The sequence below is a fragment of the Panicum hallii genome, chromosome 4 (assembly GCF_002211085.1).
Source record: "Panicum hallii strain FIL2 chromosome 4, PHallii_v3.1, whole genome shotgun sequence".
Lineage (NCBI taxonomy): Eukaryota > Viridiplantae > Streptophyta > Magnoliopsida > Poales > Poaceae > Panicum > Panicum hallii.
The window spans coordinates 5,914,080-5,934,262 of record NC_038045.1 but is presented as its reverse complement, the minus strand read 5'-3'; the positions used below and the strand labels follow the sequence as shown (position 1 = coordinate 5,934,262).

The 20,183-nt window shown below is 47.0% G+C and overlaps 1 protein-coding gene across 1 annotated transcript; it reads right to left on the bottom strand.

Moving 5' to 3' along the window:
• Positions 1 to 10,322: 10,322 nt before the first annotated feature.
• Positions 10,323 to 18,709, bottom strand: LOC112889177 (MLO-like protein 13). The gene is made up of 14 exons (XM_025955666.1): positions 18,596 to 18,709; positions 17,912 to 18,002; positions 17,494 to 17,651; positions 17,089 to 17,205; positions 16,955 to 17,009; positions 16,167 to 16,294; positions 12,104 to 12,178; positions 11,916 to 12,004; positions 11,792 to 11,841; positions 11,484 to 11,524; positions 11,132 to 11,344; positions 10,988 to 11,055; positions 10,750 to 10,810; positions 10,323 to 10,617 (listed from the first exon to the last, which is right to left on the bottom strand). The coding sequence occupies exons 1-14, from the start codon at positions 18,707 to 18,709 to the stop codon at positions 10,324 to 10,326; spliced, it is 1,554 nt and encodes a 517-aa protein (XP_025811451.1). The 3' UTR covers position 10,323.
• Between the last annotated feature and the right edge of the window lie 1,474 nt (positions 18,710 to 20,183).

Here is a 20,183-nt window from a genome sequence, read left to right as displayed (position 1 = left end):
TAATAATCGACAACAATGTACATATTATGCAAATGCCTCCTTTCTGCACTTTAAGTGGCCCGAGACATGTTTCACAATGATTAATTAACAGAGAGAGCGATGCAAAATTTTGGGATGTATGTTTGCACCTTTTTGAGCCCCTGGCCTACTTATTCTAAATTTGTATCTTTTTTTTCAAATCTGAAACTTTTTAAGGTTTAAATTACTTTCAGAGTTATAGTTGATATTCTTATCTGGTCATATATATGTTCTGCAGTTAGGTCTACGTATCTTTTTGCTAGTGACAAGGGACAGTATATTCTTAGTAGTGATTCTTGCTTTTGTTTTTGCATGGCCATGGTATCTTCGTCTCTATCTTATTCTACCTTCTTTTCATTTCGAGAGACAGAAAGGCATCTCTTATTTCTAGTAGTATATTTGATGCCCCAGCTATATACATCCAACGGGCATACGGATACCAGAACTATTTACATAGCCCATGCCAGCTCCTATGTAAAATCACATCGACCGCTAGCTAATGTCCAAACAAGTCATGCATGCATTCCTACTAGCTGCTTTGGTTATTAGAAAATGAGGGGAAAAAACAGCAGAACACTTGCAAAAAGGAGTGGCTGTAACAGAAGAAAACGCATGCGTGTTCTTATCCTTATTGAAAAGAAGCAACAAACAAAGAAGAACAAAAAAAATGTAGGACTGGATCGGATGAGAAGCAATGCGGCTGCCGCATAGCGAAAAGTTTCACAGAATTGTCACTCCATGGTCGATCATACGCGTAGGCTTCGATTACCGCCTGGATTTTGTGAGTTTGAGGGGGAATCTTCAACTGAACTTTTTGACAGCAGATGGATGTTATGGGACATCGGCTTCGTCAACGTCCAATGAATCTTTATCGACATATACCTTTGTAAGCTTCCTAAATGATTGCCATTCTTACTGGGTAGCTACTAGATGGAGTAGATGGATAGGTAGATAGCACGATCGAGACTGAGATGGCTCATCAGCTACGCAGCTAGCTTCACCGTCTGTAATGTGTGTCACATGCATAAAATCCTTTGCAGCTGTGGCGTGTGGTTCATCATGAGGGCATTGGCCTCTAGCTTTGTAAGTTCATGCTGGGGGAATTGTTCTTCGGTTACATTTTGAGGGCAAACTGTTCTTCTATTTCTATTCGTCTGAAAAATAATCTATTGGTCATAACTTTTAACTCCTTACTTCCTGAAGAAACCGTAAAAGCTACTTTCTGAAAGAACAAAAAGAACAGGAGGATGCAATTAGTTACATAGAGATCTAGAACATTGGACATTTCCTTACCAAAGAAACAGACGCAATCCACAGTGCTTGTCCTGCTGGTTAAGGCTGCAAGGCCATAAATTTTGCAGGCTAGTACTAGAAGCTAATGCTGATCTCCCTTATCATTGGATGCCATTCATTAATTCTCTCATATGGCAGCAGCAGTGACGACAGTGCATGGAAAAGAAGAATGTTTGTGTTGCTTCTTCTACCTCAAAACCGAAGGAGATGCCACACCAGCTGCGCGCACACAGGGTGAGGCCAGTGGAATCAGCTAGCATGACCAGGCATCCCTGCTCCTGCCTAGCTATGGTGTCGTCTTTTACCAGGACCAGATACTGTATACTACCCTTACAGCTGGAGAACTCCAAAGATGATGCCACATATATAGTACTTGTTTTCACAGTATTTCTAGAGTGTGGCATTTAACAGGTGAATATGTGCTTATTCGTTTGTGTGCATGCAGTCTGTCACAGATAAACATCATGAAATAGTGGTTTCCAAAAGTGAGCTAGAATTTATTCAGGTGTTTTATATGGTTTTAAGGGTGTGATGGGACATTACATGTGTGATGGCATAATGTGGGTGGTACAAAAGGTGCTATGATTTCAGTAAGCTGCAGCATCTACACCATAGATAGTAGCAGGCTGCTTCCATTTTCTCTCTTTCAGCACAAGCTAATTAATGAGTGCAAGGAAAGGAAGCAATGCCGCAGGTGTGTGTGACTTTGCCTGCCTGAACGGGCGGTGTTGTGCAACAGCAGCCGTTCAGCCAACAGGGTGGCACTCACAGCATTCATTGCAATGATAGGAGGACAGGGTCAGCTAGCACACATCATATGGAGGCTGGGCTGATAGAGCAACTGTGTGCAGCTGCAGGCCGGCCGGCCAGATCTCTGATGATTGGATTCTGCTAGATTTCTAGAGGAGCTAGCTCTAGCTGCTTACGTTCATGCTTGATGTTTCCATGGATGATGGATCTTTAGGGGAGGCATCTGTACTGCGGCATAGTAGAATCTTCCTGCTCTGCTCTTTAATGCCATGCTCATCTGAATCTGCATGCACTCCATGGATTCATTCATTCATTGCTGGTTACACTGTTGATGAGTGCTGACTGGCTGAATGTCACGCTAGCTATCTGCATACCAGCTTTGCTTGCCCCAGTTGTGGCGTCTGCGCATGGTCTTTGTAATAATTTGGGAATTTTAACCTTGCCAAAAGTTACATATTTGGATGGTTTAATTCGACGTGCCTTCGAATTCGTGTGTCGGCCATTACTGCATTCCTCCCTGTTATGACAGTTTTTTCTTGCGACTTTTGTGTGCCTAGCTAGGATTGACTTTTTTCCCTGACCTTAATTTGTAGAGATTATATGAAACAATGGACGACGACAGATCGATTTGCATCTGACGATCCATGGTCATGACCAACAGTAAGTCCGATTGAAATCATATGTATCCGGAGCAAAGTTCCTCGTGATTTAGATGAATTCAGAACCCACGAATCTTACAGACGCAGAGTTTCAGACAGCTAGCCAGTTGCATGCCACTGATGTTCTCGTGAGCGGTGAGCTCAGTCTTTGGCCCATGCCCATTACCGTGAAACAAGATGATCGAGTTGACATTACGAACATGAACAAGGATAGAACTGTGGCAAAAGTTCATGTGATTTAGAAAGGGGTGGGGTAAAAGCAAACAAGCAAGGAGAATCACTTGCACGTTCTCGGGCGGCGTCTGGAAACCTGCCCTGACTTGGCAGATCCTCCGGCGATCCCGTTGCAGCCTTGCCCTCTGTATGTCTTCTTATATTAGCCTCTCTCTCTCTCTCTCTCTCTCTCTCTCTCTCTCTCTCTCTCTCTCTCTCTCTCTCTCTCTCTCTCTCTCTCTCTCTCTCTCTCTCTCTCTCTCTCTCTCTCTCTCTCTCTCTCTCTCTCTCTCTCTCTCTCTCTCGCGCGCGCGCGCGCGCGCGCGCGCGCGCTCGCGCTCCCTCCCTCCAAAAGAAGCTACCGATCCTATCATTGCAGCATTCTCTCTCTCTCTCTCTCTCTCTCTCTCTCTCACACACACACACACACACAACTTGTGTGTGTCACGAGCAAGCTCGCGTCTCGTTTACTATAGGCACATCACGATGGTATGGTTATGTGTTCGTGTGGCGCGACATTTTTCGTACGCGAAATAAATTCTCGCATGTGAAACTTCTATTCGTACGTGTGGTGCCGACGTGCTGGCCGTGGCCGGTGTGAACAGCAAAATTAAAACGGAATGGGAGTCGGCGGCAGCAGTCTTGCTTGCATTGGCCACATTGATCACCAACTTTTCTGATTAAAAAGAAAGGTGTCCTCAGATCGATCAAACATCATATTCAGCATATTACTCCCTCCACTTCAAAATGTATTACATTATCGTTGATAGATTTTTAATATTTCTGTTTTATCGGTGGGAGCCGATAGAATTAGATTATCACCTAAAAATATCGGTGTTTTAAATTTAGCCCGCTAAATGACCAACCCACAAGCCTGTGATCATACTTTTTGATACAATAGTGGATGGATAAGGGCACGTGGACAACCCTAACCTTAATCCTTTCATTTACTTTCACTCCATCGATCGAACTTCCACATCATTGCTAGAGATGTCACAGATGCTATACCCCGCAACTAGTCAAGTCCTCACATCTTTCAATATTATTAGGTATAGATTTTGATGTGATATGGTTCGAAGGGAATATATGTTTATTTCTATGCAAAAAGAGAATTGTTTCCTAAATTTTGTCCGAATTTTTTCCCTATCACTGATAGAATTCCAATATATCCGATATTCCTATTTATCACCAACCTCCGATATTTGTTATTTATTGATAATATAAACCTTCGTCATTTAAACTTTTCTAGATTTATATTTTTGATATGCACCTAGACACGTTATATCAGGTGCATAGCAAAAACTATAAATTTAGAAAAGTTAAAACGACCTACATTTTAGAATGGATGGAGTATACAAAATTACTCGTGCATTGTGCATCAAAAAGTCGTTGCTTGGAGTTTTTGCAGAGAACGAATGTGCTATACCAACAGTAGCTGGTGTTGGCACAAGTGTATCATGCATATACCAAACAACAATTGTGATCTCATTTAGCAATCAAGATTTATGTATAAATTACATAATTGTTGCTTAAATATACTTATACTCCGTAATTAAGACTTGAGACTTGATTGTTAACTGATTCTGTAGCAATGCAAAAGTTTTACCCATCCAGATGACCGTACATATGTGGAGCCGGAGACAACACGCGCAGGGAAGAATTAAGGGCTATTTCGAGACGTCAGGGGCCCACTTGCAGACGTGCTGGGGGGCCACGTACTGGCTCTGGATCCCAGCAGCAAGGACGACAGGGCGGCGGCGGTGGCTAGCGCGGCGCCTCACGCAAGCAGCCGGCCCGGCCAGCCCAGACACTGCCATGCCATGCCATGCAGCATCTATCCCATCTTTTGGCAAGCCAGGCACTCCATCTTGTTGCACTTACTCCTGTATATGAGTGAGCATGTGCCCTTGCACAGCTCCTCACACAAAACATACACAGATCGATCGACACGCTTGTGTGCCATGCCGGCCAGCAGCTGCCCGACATCCTCTCAAAGTCTCATGACTCATGGAGCTGCATTGCAATCAATCGGCCAAGATGTGTCGAGAAAAGCTTGTCATTTACACCCCCTCCCCCATGTCGCTCTCCCGGGCGACACGGGGGGTGACCCCGCCTCGACGTCCACCTTTTCATCGCTGGCGGTGGCGCCCCGGCGAGCGGCGGCGGCGGTCAGCAGCTGAGCCGAAGTCGCCCCAACTCGCTCCCTTCCTCCTCCCCTCCCTCTTCCGCCGTCTCCCTCCCCCCGACCTTTAAACCTCCGGCTCGACGCCCCTTTGTCGGCGCTGAGCTCGGATCCGGCGTCCCTCGGGCCAAATCTGCCGCCGCCCCTAGGGTCTGCGCTCTGGTGGCGTGCGCTCGGGTGCCGCACAGCCTCCACTCGGGTGGGCGCGTGACTGCGCCACCGCGCTGTGGGGCCGGAGCTGTGGTGCCGCACTGACACGCCACTTAGGTGAACAAGGGCGCTCAGCTGCCACCGCCTCCTGTGACCGCCACTGCCGCGCCGCCTCCTCCTGGGGTCTGCGGTCCTTGGGCTGGCGCTAGGTGCCGCGCTGTTGCCACCTTGCTCCTAGGTGCCACACCGCCGCCGCTCCGGTGGGCGGGGGGCGCGTGGCCGCGCTACCTCCTCCTAGGGCCAGCGCCCTTGGGCCGACGCTCGGTGCAGCGCGGTTGCCGCCTTGCTCCTAGGTGCTGCGCCTCCGGTAGCTTGAGGCCGGGGGCCTGTGGCTGCGTTGCTCGCCCCGGGGTGGGTTGTAGTCTCGCGTGCGCCGCCTCGTGGGGGCTGGTTGCCGGCCGCCGGCCTCCGGCCTGGGGTGTCGGCTTCCTGTCACCCATCTGGGCGGTGGGTTGCCCCCCACTAGCCGCCTTTCTGGTGGCCGGGCGGGCTCTCCGGCGGCGGCGGTGTTCAGCTATGGAGAGGGAATGGGTGGAGGTGAAAGCCAAGGGTCTGCTTGCGGACTAATGACAATGATGTCCTGGGACGCCGTGCACCTTCTTGAAGGCGTCATTCTTTCCACCTCTTCCCTCCTCTCCGGTGAGCTTTTCGGGTGAAAATCTTGACCACATTGGTCGACGACAATGGCGTCTGTTGCATCGCTCCCTCCCTTGAGGCGTCATCTTGGAAACTCTGCTGTTGGTGGTTGTCTGCTCTCTTTGGAGAGTTTCCGCTTCTGCGCCTGCCTTCACTCGGTTACATCTACATCGTTCGAGTTGCGCTGGTCATCGTCAGGCAGATGCTTTGCCGCTCCTCTCTTCGCGGATATTTTGGCGTTGTTTTGCTCTGGCGGATGCTTTGCCGCCGCCATCGTGTTGGTTAGGGATCGCCTCGGCGGATGCTTTGCCGCTGTGGTTGGTTGGTCGGGTATATGTTTTGCCATCTTTGTTGCGTCGTAGACCTTTGCACCCTTGACGTTGTAGTATCGTTTAGCAGGTCCAGTTGTATGGTTGTGGCTAGGGTTGTGGGTTCGAGTGAGTCTTCTACCCAGTTATTCTTGCTGTTCTTGTTTGTTGTTGAGGTCATCCGCCACTTGCTTTGTGTTGCTTAATGGTTGTATTGCTTTCTTCTTAATGAAATACGTGCTCAGGCGCGTTCAGAAAAAAGAAAAGCTCGTCATTGAGGATTGACCGGCGCGGTGCATCCCTCGGAGCCTATGCCCATAGTATATTTTGAATGTGTTGAAGCACGTTTTTCATTAAGACTAGAAATAAAGAAACTATACACCGCCGATAGTACATGTAGTATTTTTTTCACTGCAGTAGAGCAACTCCAACCGAGCTTATTTTTTGAACCCCTAATCCGTCTTATAGGAGGCCTCTCGTACAGATTCAACCCCATACTTACTGGCGTGCTCCAATGTCCAACCCATCTCCTAAACTGTCCCCTACTCCATCACATGTTAGACATTTGGGAAAAGAGTGAGGGGAAGGAGGGGAAATGATGAGGACCTCCTACATGTGAGAGGTCTTTTTTATAGAACTAATGAAGAATGATCGTTTTCATACATTTACCACATAAAAACATAAAATCAATCAAGAGAGTAGGCGTAAAGAAAAAATTTCCAATACTCCCTCTACTTTAGTATAGTTAACTTTAGTTTTGTTATAAGTCATTTTTTACTAACTTTCCCAAAAATTTTCAAAGATATATTAACATTTATAGCACCAAATAAGTGCACTATAATGACATATTTCATCATGGATTTAATAAAACTAATTGGTGGATATCTCCACTAGTAGAGAAATGCTCAATAGTACCGGTTCTTAAAGCTCTGGTTCCTCAACCGGGACTACAAATTCGGGACCAATGGTCCTAGATACAATAGCCGGAACTAAAGGGTCCGCCAGCCCAAAAAATTAATTGACGGAAGCACAACCAACCCTACGATCCACACGATTCGAACTCAAAACCTCTTGTCTCGCATATAGCTTTCTTACCATCCTATCTACACAGCACATATAACTTTGAATGGGATGCCTTCCTTTTAAACTAACCCATGAAGAACCCTTTAGTCCTGATTGGAAAGATCCTTTTAGTTCTGGTTGGAACCACCAACCAGGACTAAAGGGTGACTTTTATTCCTGGTTGGTGGCTTCAATCGGGACTAAAACTCCCCACCGCCCCCTAGCCGTGGACCCGGGACTAAAGCCTTCATTAGTCCCGGGTCCAAAACTGACCGGGACAAATGAGGAGGATGAAAGATCGTTTCCGGGTTGGAGCCACCAACCGGAACTAAAGGATCATCCTTTAGTGCTGGTTGGTGTTACCACCCGAGACTAAATGTTTAGAGCTTTTAGTCCCGGTTGGAGCCATCAACGGGACTAAAGGGTGACTTTTAGTTCTGGTTGGTGGCTTCAACCGGGACTAAAGCTTTCTGCTGTGCTAACTCTTGGATCCGGGACTAAAATCTTTATTAGTCCCCGGCGCAAAACTGGTCGGAACAGATGAGGAGAACAAAGATTATTTCTGTAGTAGTGCAAACCGAGAGGGATCCGTTGGTCACGTTATTTTCCATCTCGTAACCGACTTCTCAGGCTTTGCACTGTGATCCGCAGGAGCAAAACTAAGGCGGTATCCTAGGAAATTGCTCCGTGCTTCCTCACTCTTTCTGCAAACGGGAGCACTAGTAGGGTCAATAGTTACATTTGCATCACGTTAGGTTGTCATCACGTCACTCGCATGACGTGCGCATGGTATTAAGTGCGTGCTGACTAGCATTCATTGACCCCATGTACGTACGTGAAAGGAAACAAGCTTTTAATAACAATGCAAATAGTGTCCGAACACGCGAAAGTCGCATGTTTGTCGTTCCACCGTCTGACGTAAGCATGCATGCGATAGTATACGCGCGCAGTAGTCTAGCTACTTGGGATTCCGATCCTTTGGACCGTGTCAATGCACGTTTGCGTGTTATGACAACGCTAACGAGCTTCGTCAAGCTTAGCGTGCATTTATCACACACACTAATATATACCGACTTGTTAAAGGAGAAGAAAGGTGGATCTATGCCGTTGGATCTTTATCCAATAGACCAAAGTCTAAGGCTCACGTACTCTTCAGAATGTAATAAGTTGTTCTTTAATTTGTTTCGCCCTAAGTCAAACTTCTCTGGCTTTATAAACAAAATATACCAATATGGGTCAAATCAGTTTCGCTAAATCCATCATGAATGTTTTTTTCGTGTATTTTGGTAATTTTCTATATGTACTTGGTCATGGTCAAGGTTATGGAATTTGGACTTAGGATAAAACTGAAATGACCTCTATTTTGGAACAAATGGAGTAAATTTTTAGAAAAAGAGATAATGTGAAGAGATTCGTAGCCTAACTAATACAATAGCTTCGGCCTTTCGCCACTTCCTTTATCCGGTTCTCCTCCTGGTATACAATGGCACACTGCGTAGATGCACGTCAGATTGCGTGATGCCTCACTGCCCGTACGTGACCAGAGAAAAGGCGCCCGCCCGCACGTAGTACAGGATGGTGAAAGGTTCAGATCAGGCCTAGGAGCGAGGAGGATGAGCAGAGTGCAGAGGCCCACGGCTCTGCCTCTGCGATCGAAAAGATGCCGGCTTTCTTTGCAGACGTGGAGCGAAAGAATATGCCGCGGCAGTACCCGGCGCGTGCACTCTCACACTAGCATAGTAGCAGCATTTCCCACGCACGACACGTACGTCGTATCGTATGGCCTATACCTCTGGTCGATCACGGAACCATCCTGGACGACAGGGAGAGAAGCAGCCGGCACGGCCGTAGTGCTGGGGCGCTGGCGCCTTGCCAGCACCCGGCAGCAGCTAGCACGAGACCAGAGCCTCGATCGAGTTCGTCTAGGCGCGTCCGTGCCTAGCCGTAGCCCACCTATTAGCTGCGGAGCCCCTGACGGGATAGATCGATCATCGATGGATCAATCCATCACCTCTCTCCGTCCATGCGCGCGTGGGGAATGCGTCCCTGATGCAGTGATGCTGCGTCGATCAGATATTCAGATGGAATCGTACAGACGACAGGGTCGATGAGATGCCGCGCCCGCCTCTCTTTCACGTACGCCGGCGCCAGTAGTCGCGTCGGCAATTATTGGCGCGCCGCGCGTGCGCACGCACGCACGTACACGGCAGCAGGCGCATCAGCAGCGAGCAGCCGCCTCCATCAAGGCTAGCTCTACGCGCTGGCGGCGAGCGCAGGCCGGACACGCATGGTCAGATCGACCGACGACGGATCGAACGCGTCGTCGTCTTCCACGCTCCATCCATCATCCATCCATCACGCTCTGCAGATGCTCGCTCACCGCCAGCCACCGCCGCCCGCCTGATGTGTACGCAGCGGCAGCAAGCATGCCACGCCTCCACCTCCGATCCATCGATCCATCCGGAGCTCCGATCAGCTCAGCTTCAGCGTAGTAACTATTTACAGCCATGGATTAAGTACACTTACACACAGGGTCCCTTCCCAAGAACAAGCAGGTACGGCTGGCCACCAGACAGCAGCCGCAGCCAGCAGGGGCAACCTGGGCCATGGCGACGCCGGCCGTGCCACACTTGCGACGTTGTGGCGTCGGGCTGCGACGCCGCACATGACATGCCACAACGCCTGCCGGCCGGCCAGCCCCAGGTCGGCAGCGGCCGGCCAGGCCAGGGACGCGTCCCGTCCCGTCCCGTCCGGCCCGTACCGTTACACCAAGAGACGACGTTGACGTTACAGCGTGGGATCAGAGGCAGCGCATGCGCCTACAGCGCCCGGCCCCGGCCCGGCCGCCGCCCCCCGACACGAGGAATTTCCGCAGCGTCCCACCCATCGACCAGACGCGCACGGCACCTGGGGGAGGCCGGCGCGGCGGCTAGCCTGCTCGATCTGCTGGCGCCAGCCGCCGTCTCTCTCTCTCTCTCTCTCTCTCCGTCCTTCAACTCGTCCGGAGGCCGTGGTAGCCGCCGTCCACGGTGACGATCTCGTCGAGATCGGGCGGCGGGTGCGCCGTCATCAGCATGCCGCGCGAGGTCCCGGCCGTCCGCTCGTCGGGCGCCGCCGCCCGGGTCACCTTCAACTTCACCTCCCCGCCGGAATCGGGGTCGGGGTCGCCGGCGCCGGCGCCGGCCTTCTTCAAGAAGGTTTTCCTCCTCTGCGCCTCGGTGAGCCAGCCATGGACGGACTCGTGCACGTCCGAGCCGAAACCGTGCAGCTTGATCTCTCCGCCCATCTGAGTCATCAGTAGAAACAACGAGTCAGTACACCAGGCTAGCTTATAGTTAACGTCGACGAAATTAACGAGGTTCTTTGGTGATAGTAGGACTCAGGAAGCAAAAGGGAAATATCATGGAGAATGAATTACATGAGTGACGATGGCATATAATGGCAGAGTGATATAGCTGCAGATGACTTGGATGATCACTCTGGAGAACACCAAACAATTCGATTCAACGTCAGAGCGTAAAGGAAACAAATAACGTAGAAGTAAGTACTTTCACTAACAGACGGAGAGCTATTTGTGCGATCTTTCTAACAAGCAGACATGACATTGACGGAGGACGGAGCTGTGAATCTTGCAGATAATTCAAACTTTCACTGACCCGATAACAAGTCTGGAGATGCTATAAGGTTTACTTTCCATCATGCACGAGCCGAACCCTTCCGATACCTGTGGAGTGACAGCTGTTAGCTCCCGGGTCCTATATATCTCAAAAGCTTAAGGGGGAGAACGTGAAGGGCAATACCAAGACCCAGAAGAAAAAACCAATCTCGAACGAGTTCTGGAATAGAATGAAATGGATCAGATGAAGGACAAGCCCAGGTTTATGAAACCAGAAATGTTCCTTGGATGGCTTTATTTTTGGAACTTCCTCCGTTTCATTGGATAATGATGCTGCTGCCTCTTGAGCCAATCGAGTAATAATGTGCTCTAGCTTGGCACCAACAATAAGTAGGAGCTGCAATTTAACCAGAAATTGCTCTCATTCAACAAGTATCATGTTTACAGTTAAGATGTAACAGTAATAACTCAAAAGCGAAAAGGCTCAATATCTGAATTCAACCATCGCGAAACAGAAGGAAATGCTTCATACTTACAAAGAGAGGCAAGAAAGCTAACCAGAAGTATGTGTGCCATCCTGCATTAGACAGCAAAACAAAAGATAAAGGCTAAATAGAAGTATGAGATGCGTATCATGCTCTGCTACTGCGAGAGCAATGATACATGCATGGAGAAACTAATCTATTCCACAGACAAGTCAATGGTGCAAGTTACGCAAAATAATAGTAGTAGTTGTACAAATTACAGCACGTAAGTAGAAGCCATAAGAAAAGGTGCTCGATATAATGGGTGTTTCTAATCCAATGATTTTAAAACAAGAAGAAAACTATATGTTAGGTAGTACCATTTATATTCAGCAACAGGAAGATGATGACAAAAAGCCACATATACCAGCTGCACGCAAGTAACAAACATAAGATCACTTATATATTTAAGCAAACTTGGACTTCTTCTCTTAAGAAACCAACCTGATACCAACAACCCTCTTAAACTCATGTTCAAGAGCACGAATCATGTATTTGTGAAAATCAAAGTCTGGTTTTCTTGGGTAGTGTATCTGAATGAAAAAAAGATATGTGCCCGATCAGCTTCAACAGAAATTGAGGCAATACATGAAGACTAACAAGCACCAAGGAGGCTAAAATGTAGATCATACCAAGACAAATGCTGATCGAAGCGCTTCATAATCTGATTTACTAACAGAATCGTGAAATTGCTTCAAGAACGCAGTCTGCAACATGTTGGATAAAACTTTCTCCTTAAGTTGTATATAAAGTGACACGCTAATCAAAGACAGATCTACATTACGGATGCTTCAAAAAACCCCTAAAAAATATTGCATAGTGCTAAAAACATACGCATACACATACTATGAGACTTTGAGAAGACAATCTTGCAGGAGGCATTTCGTCACAATAGACTACAGCAGCAACAACAACAACTTAGTCTTTTTTCCCAAGTAAGTTGGGGTAGATTAGAGATGAAACTCACAGAAAATAAGAATAAGAAACACAAAAAGGGTACAAGCCAAAGGAAAAGTTAGGGGTTAAACAAAAAGTAACAAAGGTCACGGTTTAGGTACGTTAATTGCTAATCTCCAAGCGCTCCTATCCATACCTAATTCCTTAGCGATATTCCACTCCTTAAGGTCTCTCTTGACCGTCTCGTCCCAAGTTAATCTAGGTCTACCTCTACCTCTCGTTACATTATCGCCCCGCTTTAAAACTCCACTACGCACCGGCGCCTCGGGAGGCCTCCGTTATACATGTCCAAACCATCTCAACCGATGTTGAATCAACTTCTCCTCGATAGGTGCCACCCCAACCCTATCTCGAATCTCTTCGTTCCGGACTCTATCCCTTCTTGTATGCCCGCAGAAACAACGCAGCATACGCATCTCTGCTACACTCAGTTGCTGGACATGTCACCTTTTTGTAGGCCAACATTCAGCACCAGATAGCATCGCCGGGCGAATCGCCGTCCTATAGAAATTACCTTTTAGCCTTTGTGGCACCTTCTTGTCACAGAGGACGCCAGAAGCCTGCCGCCACTTCAACCAACCGGCTGAAATTCTATGCCTAACATCTTCATCAATGTCTCCACCTTTCTGAAGCATTGATCCTAGATACCGAAAAGTATCCTTCTTGGCCACCACTTGACCTTCGAGGCTAACGTCCCCATCCTCATATCTAGTCGGGCTAAAGTCGCACATCATATACTCGGTCTTGGTCCTACTCAGTCTGAACCCCCTCGACTCTAACGTGTGTCTCCACAGCTCCAACTTCATATTAACCCCTGCCCTACTCTCGTCAACTAGCACCACATCATCAGCAAAGAGCATACACCAAGGGATATCACCCTGTATGTCCCTTGTGACCTCATCCATCACCAAAACAAATAGATAAGAGCTCAATGCTGACCCCTGATGTAGTCCTATTTTAATTGGAAAGTCACTGGTATCGCCATCACATGTTCGAACACAAGTCATCGCATCCTTGTACATATCCTTGATGAGAGTAATATACTTAGTTGGGACGTTGTGTTTTTCCAAGCCCCACCACATGACGTCTCTCGGTACTTTGTCATACGCCTTCTCTAGGTCAACAAAGACCATGTGTAAGTCCTTGTCCTCTCTATATCTCCCCATCAACTGTCGTACTAAGAAAATCGCCTTCATGGTCGACCTCTTAGGCATGAACCCAAACTGGTTTTGGGTCACCCTTGTCAATCTTCTTAGGCGATACTCGATAATCCTCTCCCAAAGCTTCATCGTATGGCTCATCAGCTTAATTCCCTGATAGTTAGTACAACTTTGAACATCTCCCTTGTTCTTGAAGATCGGTACTAGTATACTTCTCCTCCATTCCTCCGGCATCTTGTTTGACCGGAAAATTAGGTTAAAAAGCTTAGTTAACCATACTACCACCCTCTCGCCCAGGCATCTCCACACCTCAATGGGGATGCCATCAGGACCCATCGCTTTACCTCCCTTCATCCTCTTCAAAGCATCCCCGATCTCTGCCTCACGAATCCTCCTCACAAAGCGTCTGTTGGTATCATCAAATGAGTCGTCCAACTCGAAGGTAGGACCCTCATTTTCCCCATTAAACAACTTGTCGAAGTATTCTCGCCATCTGTCCTTGATCTCCTCATCCTTCACCAGAAGTCGATCTGTCCCATCCTTGATGCATTTGATTTGGTTTATGTCCCTTGTCTTCCTCTCACGGGTCCTAGCGATCCTATAAATATCCTTCTCTCCTTCCTTCGCACCTAGCCGTTGATAAAGGTCATCAAAAACCTGACCTTTCGCTACACTTACAGCTCGCTTTGCAGACCTCTTCGCTAATCTATAGCTCTCGATGTTGGTTGCGCTCTTATCGAGGTGAAAGCGTTTGAAACACTCCTTCTTCTCCTTAATAGCCCTTTGCACCTCGTCATTCCACCACCAAGTCTCTTTCACTTCCTGCTTGCCTCCCCTACTCACACCAAACACTTCTGAGGCCACCTTCCGAACACATGTCGCCATCTTTAGCCACATATCATCTACATCTGTTCCTTCTTCCCAAGGCCTCTCGCTTAGCATCCTCTCCTTAAACGTTTGTGCCTCTTCCCCTCTAAGCTTCCACCACTTCGTTCTCGCAATCTTGGCACGTTTGTTCCGGTGGGCACGTACCCGAAAACGAAAATCCGCCACCACAAGCTTGTGTTGGGGGACAACACACTCCCCAGGTATCACCTTACAATCTAAGCATGCACGTCTATCCTCTCTCCTAGCAAGGATAAAGTCGATTTGGCTCGAGTATTGTCCACTGTGGAAAGTCACTAGATGGGACTCCCTCTTTCTAAAGAGGGTATTCGCTAACAACAGGTCGTAGGCCACCGCAAAATTCAAAACATCCTCCCCCCCTCTCGTTCCTACTACCATACCCGAAACCACCGTGTACTCGCTCATATCCTACATTAGTCGCTCCCACATGGCCATTGAGGTCTCCTCCAATAAAGAGTTTCTCACTGATAGGCACGATACTAACCATGTTATCAAGGTCTTTCCAAAACTGACTCTTCAAGCTCTCACTAAGACCTACCTGAGGGGCATAGGCACTGATCACATTCAGAACCAAATCTCCAATGACCAACCGCACTAGGATAATTCGGTCGCTTTGCCTCCTAACATCTACAACTCCATCCTTAAGGCTCTTATCGAGCAAGATGCCTACACCATTCCTACCCGAAGTTGTCCCCGTGTACCAGAGCTTGAAGCCAGAACCCTCCACCTCCTTCGCCTTCTGGCCCTTCCATTTAGTCTCCTGCACGCATAGAATATTTACACGCCTCCTAATTGCTACATCGACTAGTTCTCTTAACTTACCTGTTAGAGACCCTACGTTCCAACTATCTAGACGAATCCTAGTTGGCTCGGCTAGCTTCCTTACCCTTCGCACCGGTCGAGAGAAATGCGAAGACCCTTACTCATTTTTCACTACACCCGGGCGCAGATGTAGCGCGCCACAGAGGCTGCGACGACCCGACCCTTGCTCACTTATCATCGTACCTGGATCACGATACGACGCGCCCCTGAGGGGATGACGACCCGGCCCTTACCCATTTAACACCACACCCGGGTTCCGATGTAGCGCGTCGCTAAGAGGGTTACGCCCCAACAAATTTCTTATGGGTTTCATTTCCATTTGAGTGGCTAATTTTTTACGCTGGTTCGCCAGACCTAACACAACCCTCCACATTCGTCACAATAGACTAAAAAGGAATATTATACCAGAACACCCATCGATTCTAAAAATTTGAAACAGGAGCAAATTCAAATATAGCATAGGAATGCATTTTATGCATTACATAGGAATGCATTTTATGCATGCATTCTACATACTCTTAGGGCCAAGTGTATCTTCGCAGGCAACAGCGCGGTTTCTGATGTATTCATTTCCCCAAATTTAAACTAAAAAATAAACTCAAAATGTTAGTTGGTAGTCCTAACAACCATTTTCGTACTATGACATACTAGCATTTTGTTATTCAATTGCTTGTTAATAAAATTCACAATTCTGTCTTCAGTATTTCTGCATAATATGCGAATGAAAAGGCATGCGTTGTAGTCAAAAGCATCATGCACAACCGCATACTTTGAGATAAACAGTGAGCCCTTGTGTTTGCAGACTTTTTAACTGAATTGAGCAATATGATTGGATAAGCAGATGACTTACTATCCAGCTTACAACAGTCAGCTCCATCCAAAATCCCTTTGTTCGCTCACGGACAAATTCGCCTTGATGATTTCGATGTAGCACAGCACTCAAAGGTGTAGATTTTCTTTCAATTTGTGCTTGATGTACTGCAAGCAATTTTCACCATAGAAAAAGAAAAACAGAGGGCTAAGAATGTGAAAGTGATGTTCTTTGATACAGAGCTTTCTAGTCAGTAGCAAGTCCAAGTGAAGACAACCCTTTCACCAAGAAATTGACAAAAATGATTAATTTGACTGGCAGAATAAGACTGTAATGCATTGATATCATTCAGAATACATGAAAAAACTGGGTGCTCAATTGACTTCTCATGAGATGCCACTTGTTCTAAGATATCACGGGCTCATGCAACAGTGGCTCGTTGTTTTGTGGATTATGAATGTAGAACATCCACCACAATGGAACTAACAGAAGTGATAGCAATAAGATTCACAAAATCATTGCAGGATTTTGAAGAAATGACATGAGGAGAAAGAGAGATAAAAATGAATAGTTCACATATGGAATTCAGTAAAAGGCTTGGATGAGTTTTGGGTAGTGGAGTTGAGAGACCGTACTGTGCAGAGGTGAAAGCACCTTTTTTCAGGGGAAAAAAATGTCTTTAAAGAATGCAATATGAGGGTCCATTACTCCATTTAGATGTATAGTAGGTCATTAAAACCTGTACTGCTGTGTACATAATGTAGGGAATCTGCAAAGCACTTCTTAATAATAAATAAAGGAAACAAGAGGATAGGGTAATAGCGCACATTTCTCCCCTATTTCTCGGTGAATTTCTGTCTCCCAATGCTTCCACTTTCGCATCTACCAAATTTTAGCCAATGTAAGTTTATTTCCCACAAACATTACCAGATGAAAGAGAAATCTATCTTCAGAGGAGTACCTTCGCACCACCAAGTAATATTGTTGTGGCGCAGAACACAACATGGACTAAACCAAGTACAAATATGAAGATGTGCAGCTGATGTAATGCCTCCACTGATAGCAAGGGAACATCACCCTGAAACAGAGTAAGCTTATTGCTTCACGTTATCATTCTCGAAAACATTTTTTCATGAAGCAGCTTCAAATTGTTTCAAGTGACGTTATCATTCTCGAAAATATTTTTTCATGAAGCAGCTTCAAATTGTTTCAAGTGACAAATAAGTGTTACAATACTTGACTATCCAGCACATTTTGCATAAAACCGAACATAGCAAACAGTAATATATTCACCTACCAGAAACAGCAGGACATTCAGTTCCAAGAAAATGGGACCTTAATATATGAAAATGTGGTATACTCTAACCTTTTTCTTGCAAACTCTGGAACCTTCTTCTGCAACTTCGTGGTTCTCTCTCTTGCATGGAAGCATGAAATCTGTAGCATTTTCTGGAATGCAAATGTTAACAATAAAACCCTGGGAGAGACTCAGGACGAAGGAAATGAATCCGAGAAGCATTAGCTCTGCAAGCATAACCATAGAACTGCATTAGACAAAAGGAACTGTGCAAAAATAACAAATTGAGAAATCGTACCACATTTCTTGTCATGAAAACATTTTTTCGTTATTATAATCAACTAACAAAAAATACCAAGCTATACTGCGAAAATGCTTTTATTCAGTGTTCTCTTGTTGATAAGGCACAAAAATTGATGATCCATGGGTGACTCTATGGCATATTGATAAATATGCACAGCAACTCAAGTTCACCCCAGAATGGTACCTTCTTTTAGTCTCTGAAGAGCTGAAAACAATGCTTTCTGCTCCTTATGTTTCAGATACTGCAGGAGTAAAGGCGGAAAAACAGCATAAGGAGGGAGTCAAACAAATTCGTTGAATATTCAAATTATTGTTGAAACATTGATTGATATACTACGTGCTTTTCGAATGTGCAGAGATCAGAGTTGGCCGCTGCCATCTATGTCGTTCGATGGATTTTAAAAATAAATATATCTGAGACTTCCAACCCAAAAGAGCAGCCAACCAATCAACTTTGGAAGGTTTCATTAACATAACTTCCCATCTAATCGGCTCTAACTTACTAAACCAAAAACGAAAAGGTGAGTGGAGCTAATTGAGTCAGTTGGTATTTGGGAAGATAAATATAATTAGAATATAATGGAATTGTCTTGCCGAAAGGAACAACGACGTGGTGAGAGGTGGGTGGATGGCCAAATTTGAACTCCTAGTTCATAATTCACCTCAAAGGTATTATAGAATGTGAGCCACGACATGTAGCCTATCATGCTAATCATCTAGGCTTCAAACTGTAAACTCCCTCTAGAAATAGGGGAAAACCTCAGATGTAAAGCAGCCGCACTGGTTAGGCTGAATACCACATTTGCCCCCAACTTCAAACCCGTCATAAGCAGGCCAATGGTAAGCGCCGCATCAACAGAGGGCGTACCTTGCCGAGGTAATGGAGGAAGCGCTCGGCGGCGAGGGAGACGGAGACGATGCCGAGGCAGACGGTGGACACCACCCACGTGGGCGTGTGCTCGAGCGAGGCCTCCTCCCCCATGGGCCCTCCGCCGCCGCCGCTGCCTGCTGCTGCTGCTGCTTCCGACGCTGCAGCCCAACCATTGGTCGGCTGGCGAAAGGCGCGCGGTTAAAGAGGCGGGGGGCGCGCGCGGCGGCAAGGAAGGAATCGGCGTGCCGGGTTGCGACCCCTCGGTTGCCTCCCGCGCGCGGCCACATGCCGGATTCCATCCCGTGCTCGCGCAGTGGGTAGGGGGCAGACGGGCAGTAGGCGAAGTTGCTTTGCTTCGGCCGCCGGCCACCTCCGTCCTCCCCCGGTGCCAGGGCAAGTCGGCAACGGCTACCGCCCCCATTCGCTGCGTCGGCCGGCCCACGCGAGGTGGGCGGGCGGGTTCGCTGTTTCGCTGTGTGGAATTCCTTGTTGCGTCGAAAATTTACGGCCCAGTAGGTCGGAATTCGCTCGGGCGGACGACGCGCAGGGAAGCCCAATTACAGACAACGGGGGGCTCTGCTCTGTCCTCGGGCCACGACTTGGTTCAGACATGCCCCTTGGCCCATGATTTGGCCCACTCGCTCCCTATTCAATTTTGGCTCTTCATTGATCTTAAATACTCCCTCAGTGCAATTCTATTTCTTCGGACTGATTCATACTCTTATTTATTTGCCACATACAATTAGTTTTAACATGCAAATCAAATCCGACTACTTAATTAAATAGTTAGTTGAGATCTAATCTCTAAAATTATACCTTTTTAGGAATTTTTTCAAACACGGAATCGCACTCTTCATGATTTGACCCACTCGCTCCCTATTTAATCTTGGTGAGCGAAACCGCCCCGCTCCTCGTTGTTGTATATACTCCATTGATCTTAAATATATGATATTATTAATTTTTTAAATTTTATCTAATAATATTTATTCAATCAATAAGTTAAATAAAGTGAAATAAGTGCTACCAAATCTATCACTAAAAATACTTAGGTCCAGTTTATAAATTATCTATTTGCATACTTGTAGAAAAATATAAAAAGTCAAATGAACGGAAAAAAAATATTCATGGCATGACACATTTTAAAAACAGAGGTATTATATATTTCTCGATCTTGCTTGGAGCTACACTGCATGAGATAGTGCCGCATACGCTCGCTCTAGAAGAAAGCTCAGCCGCTTTACGACAGCACAAACAATATAATGCAAGTAACCACCCGCCAGCAGCAGGCCACCACTCGGCACACGATAACAGAGAGTGGTGGGGCTGGACGGCTCTGGCTCTGCAGGCATCGTATCATCACGTAATGCCTCCCGGCGTCATGCAATTAACGGCCAAACATCCGGACCGAACCAATCGGCGGAGGATATATATTATTATATGAATGACTGCTCTAGTTTCCTCTCAGCGTGGCTCCAAAACCACCTGCCTAACCCTCACCGTACCACGCGCACGCACGCACGCACTGACCGGCCCGTAGTGGCGCAACAAGACGCCCGGCCGGCACCACCACCACCACCACCGCCGG

What these genes read in the sequence shown, in the direction of transcription:
- LOC112889177 (XM_025955666.1), bottom strand. Translation starts at nt 18,709, where the DNA reads ATGGGGGAGGAGGCCTCGCTCGAGCACACGCCCACGTGGGTGGTGTCC. An exon ending in AAGAGGGTTGTTGGTATCAG is followed by an intron (nt 11,842 to 11,915) that starts GTTGGTTTCTTA and finishes ACTTGCGTGCAG; the next exon opens with CTGGTATATGTGGCTTTTTG. An exon ending in CCTGTTGCTGAATATAAATG is followed by an intron (nt 11,525 to 11,791) that starts GTACTACCTAAC and finishes TGTCTAATGCAG; the next exon opens with GATGGCACACATACTTCTGG.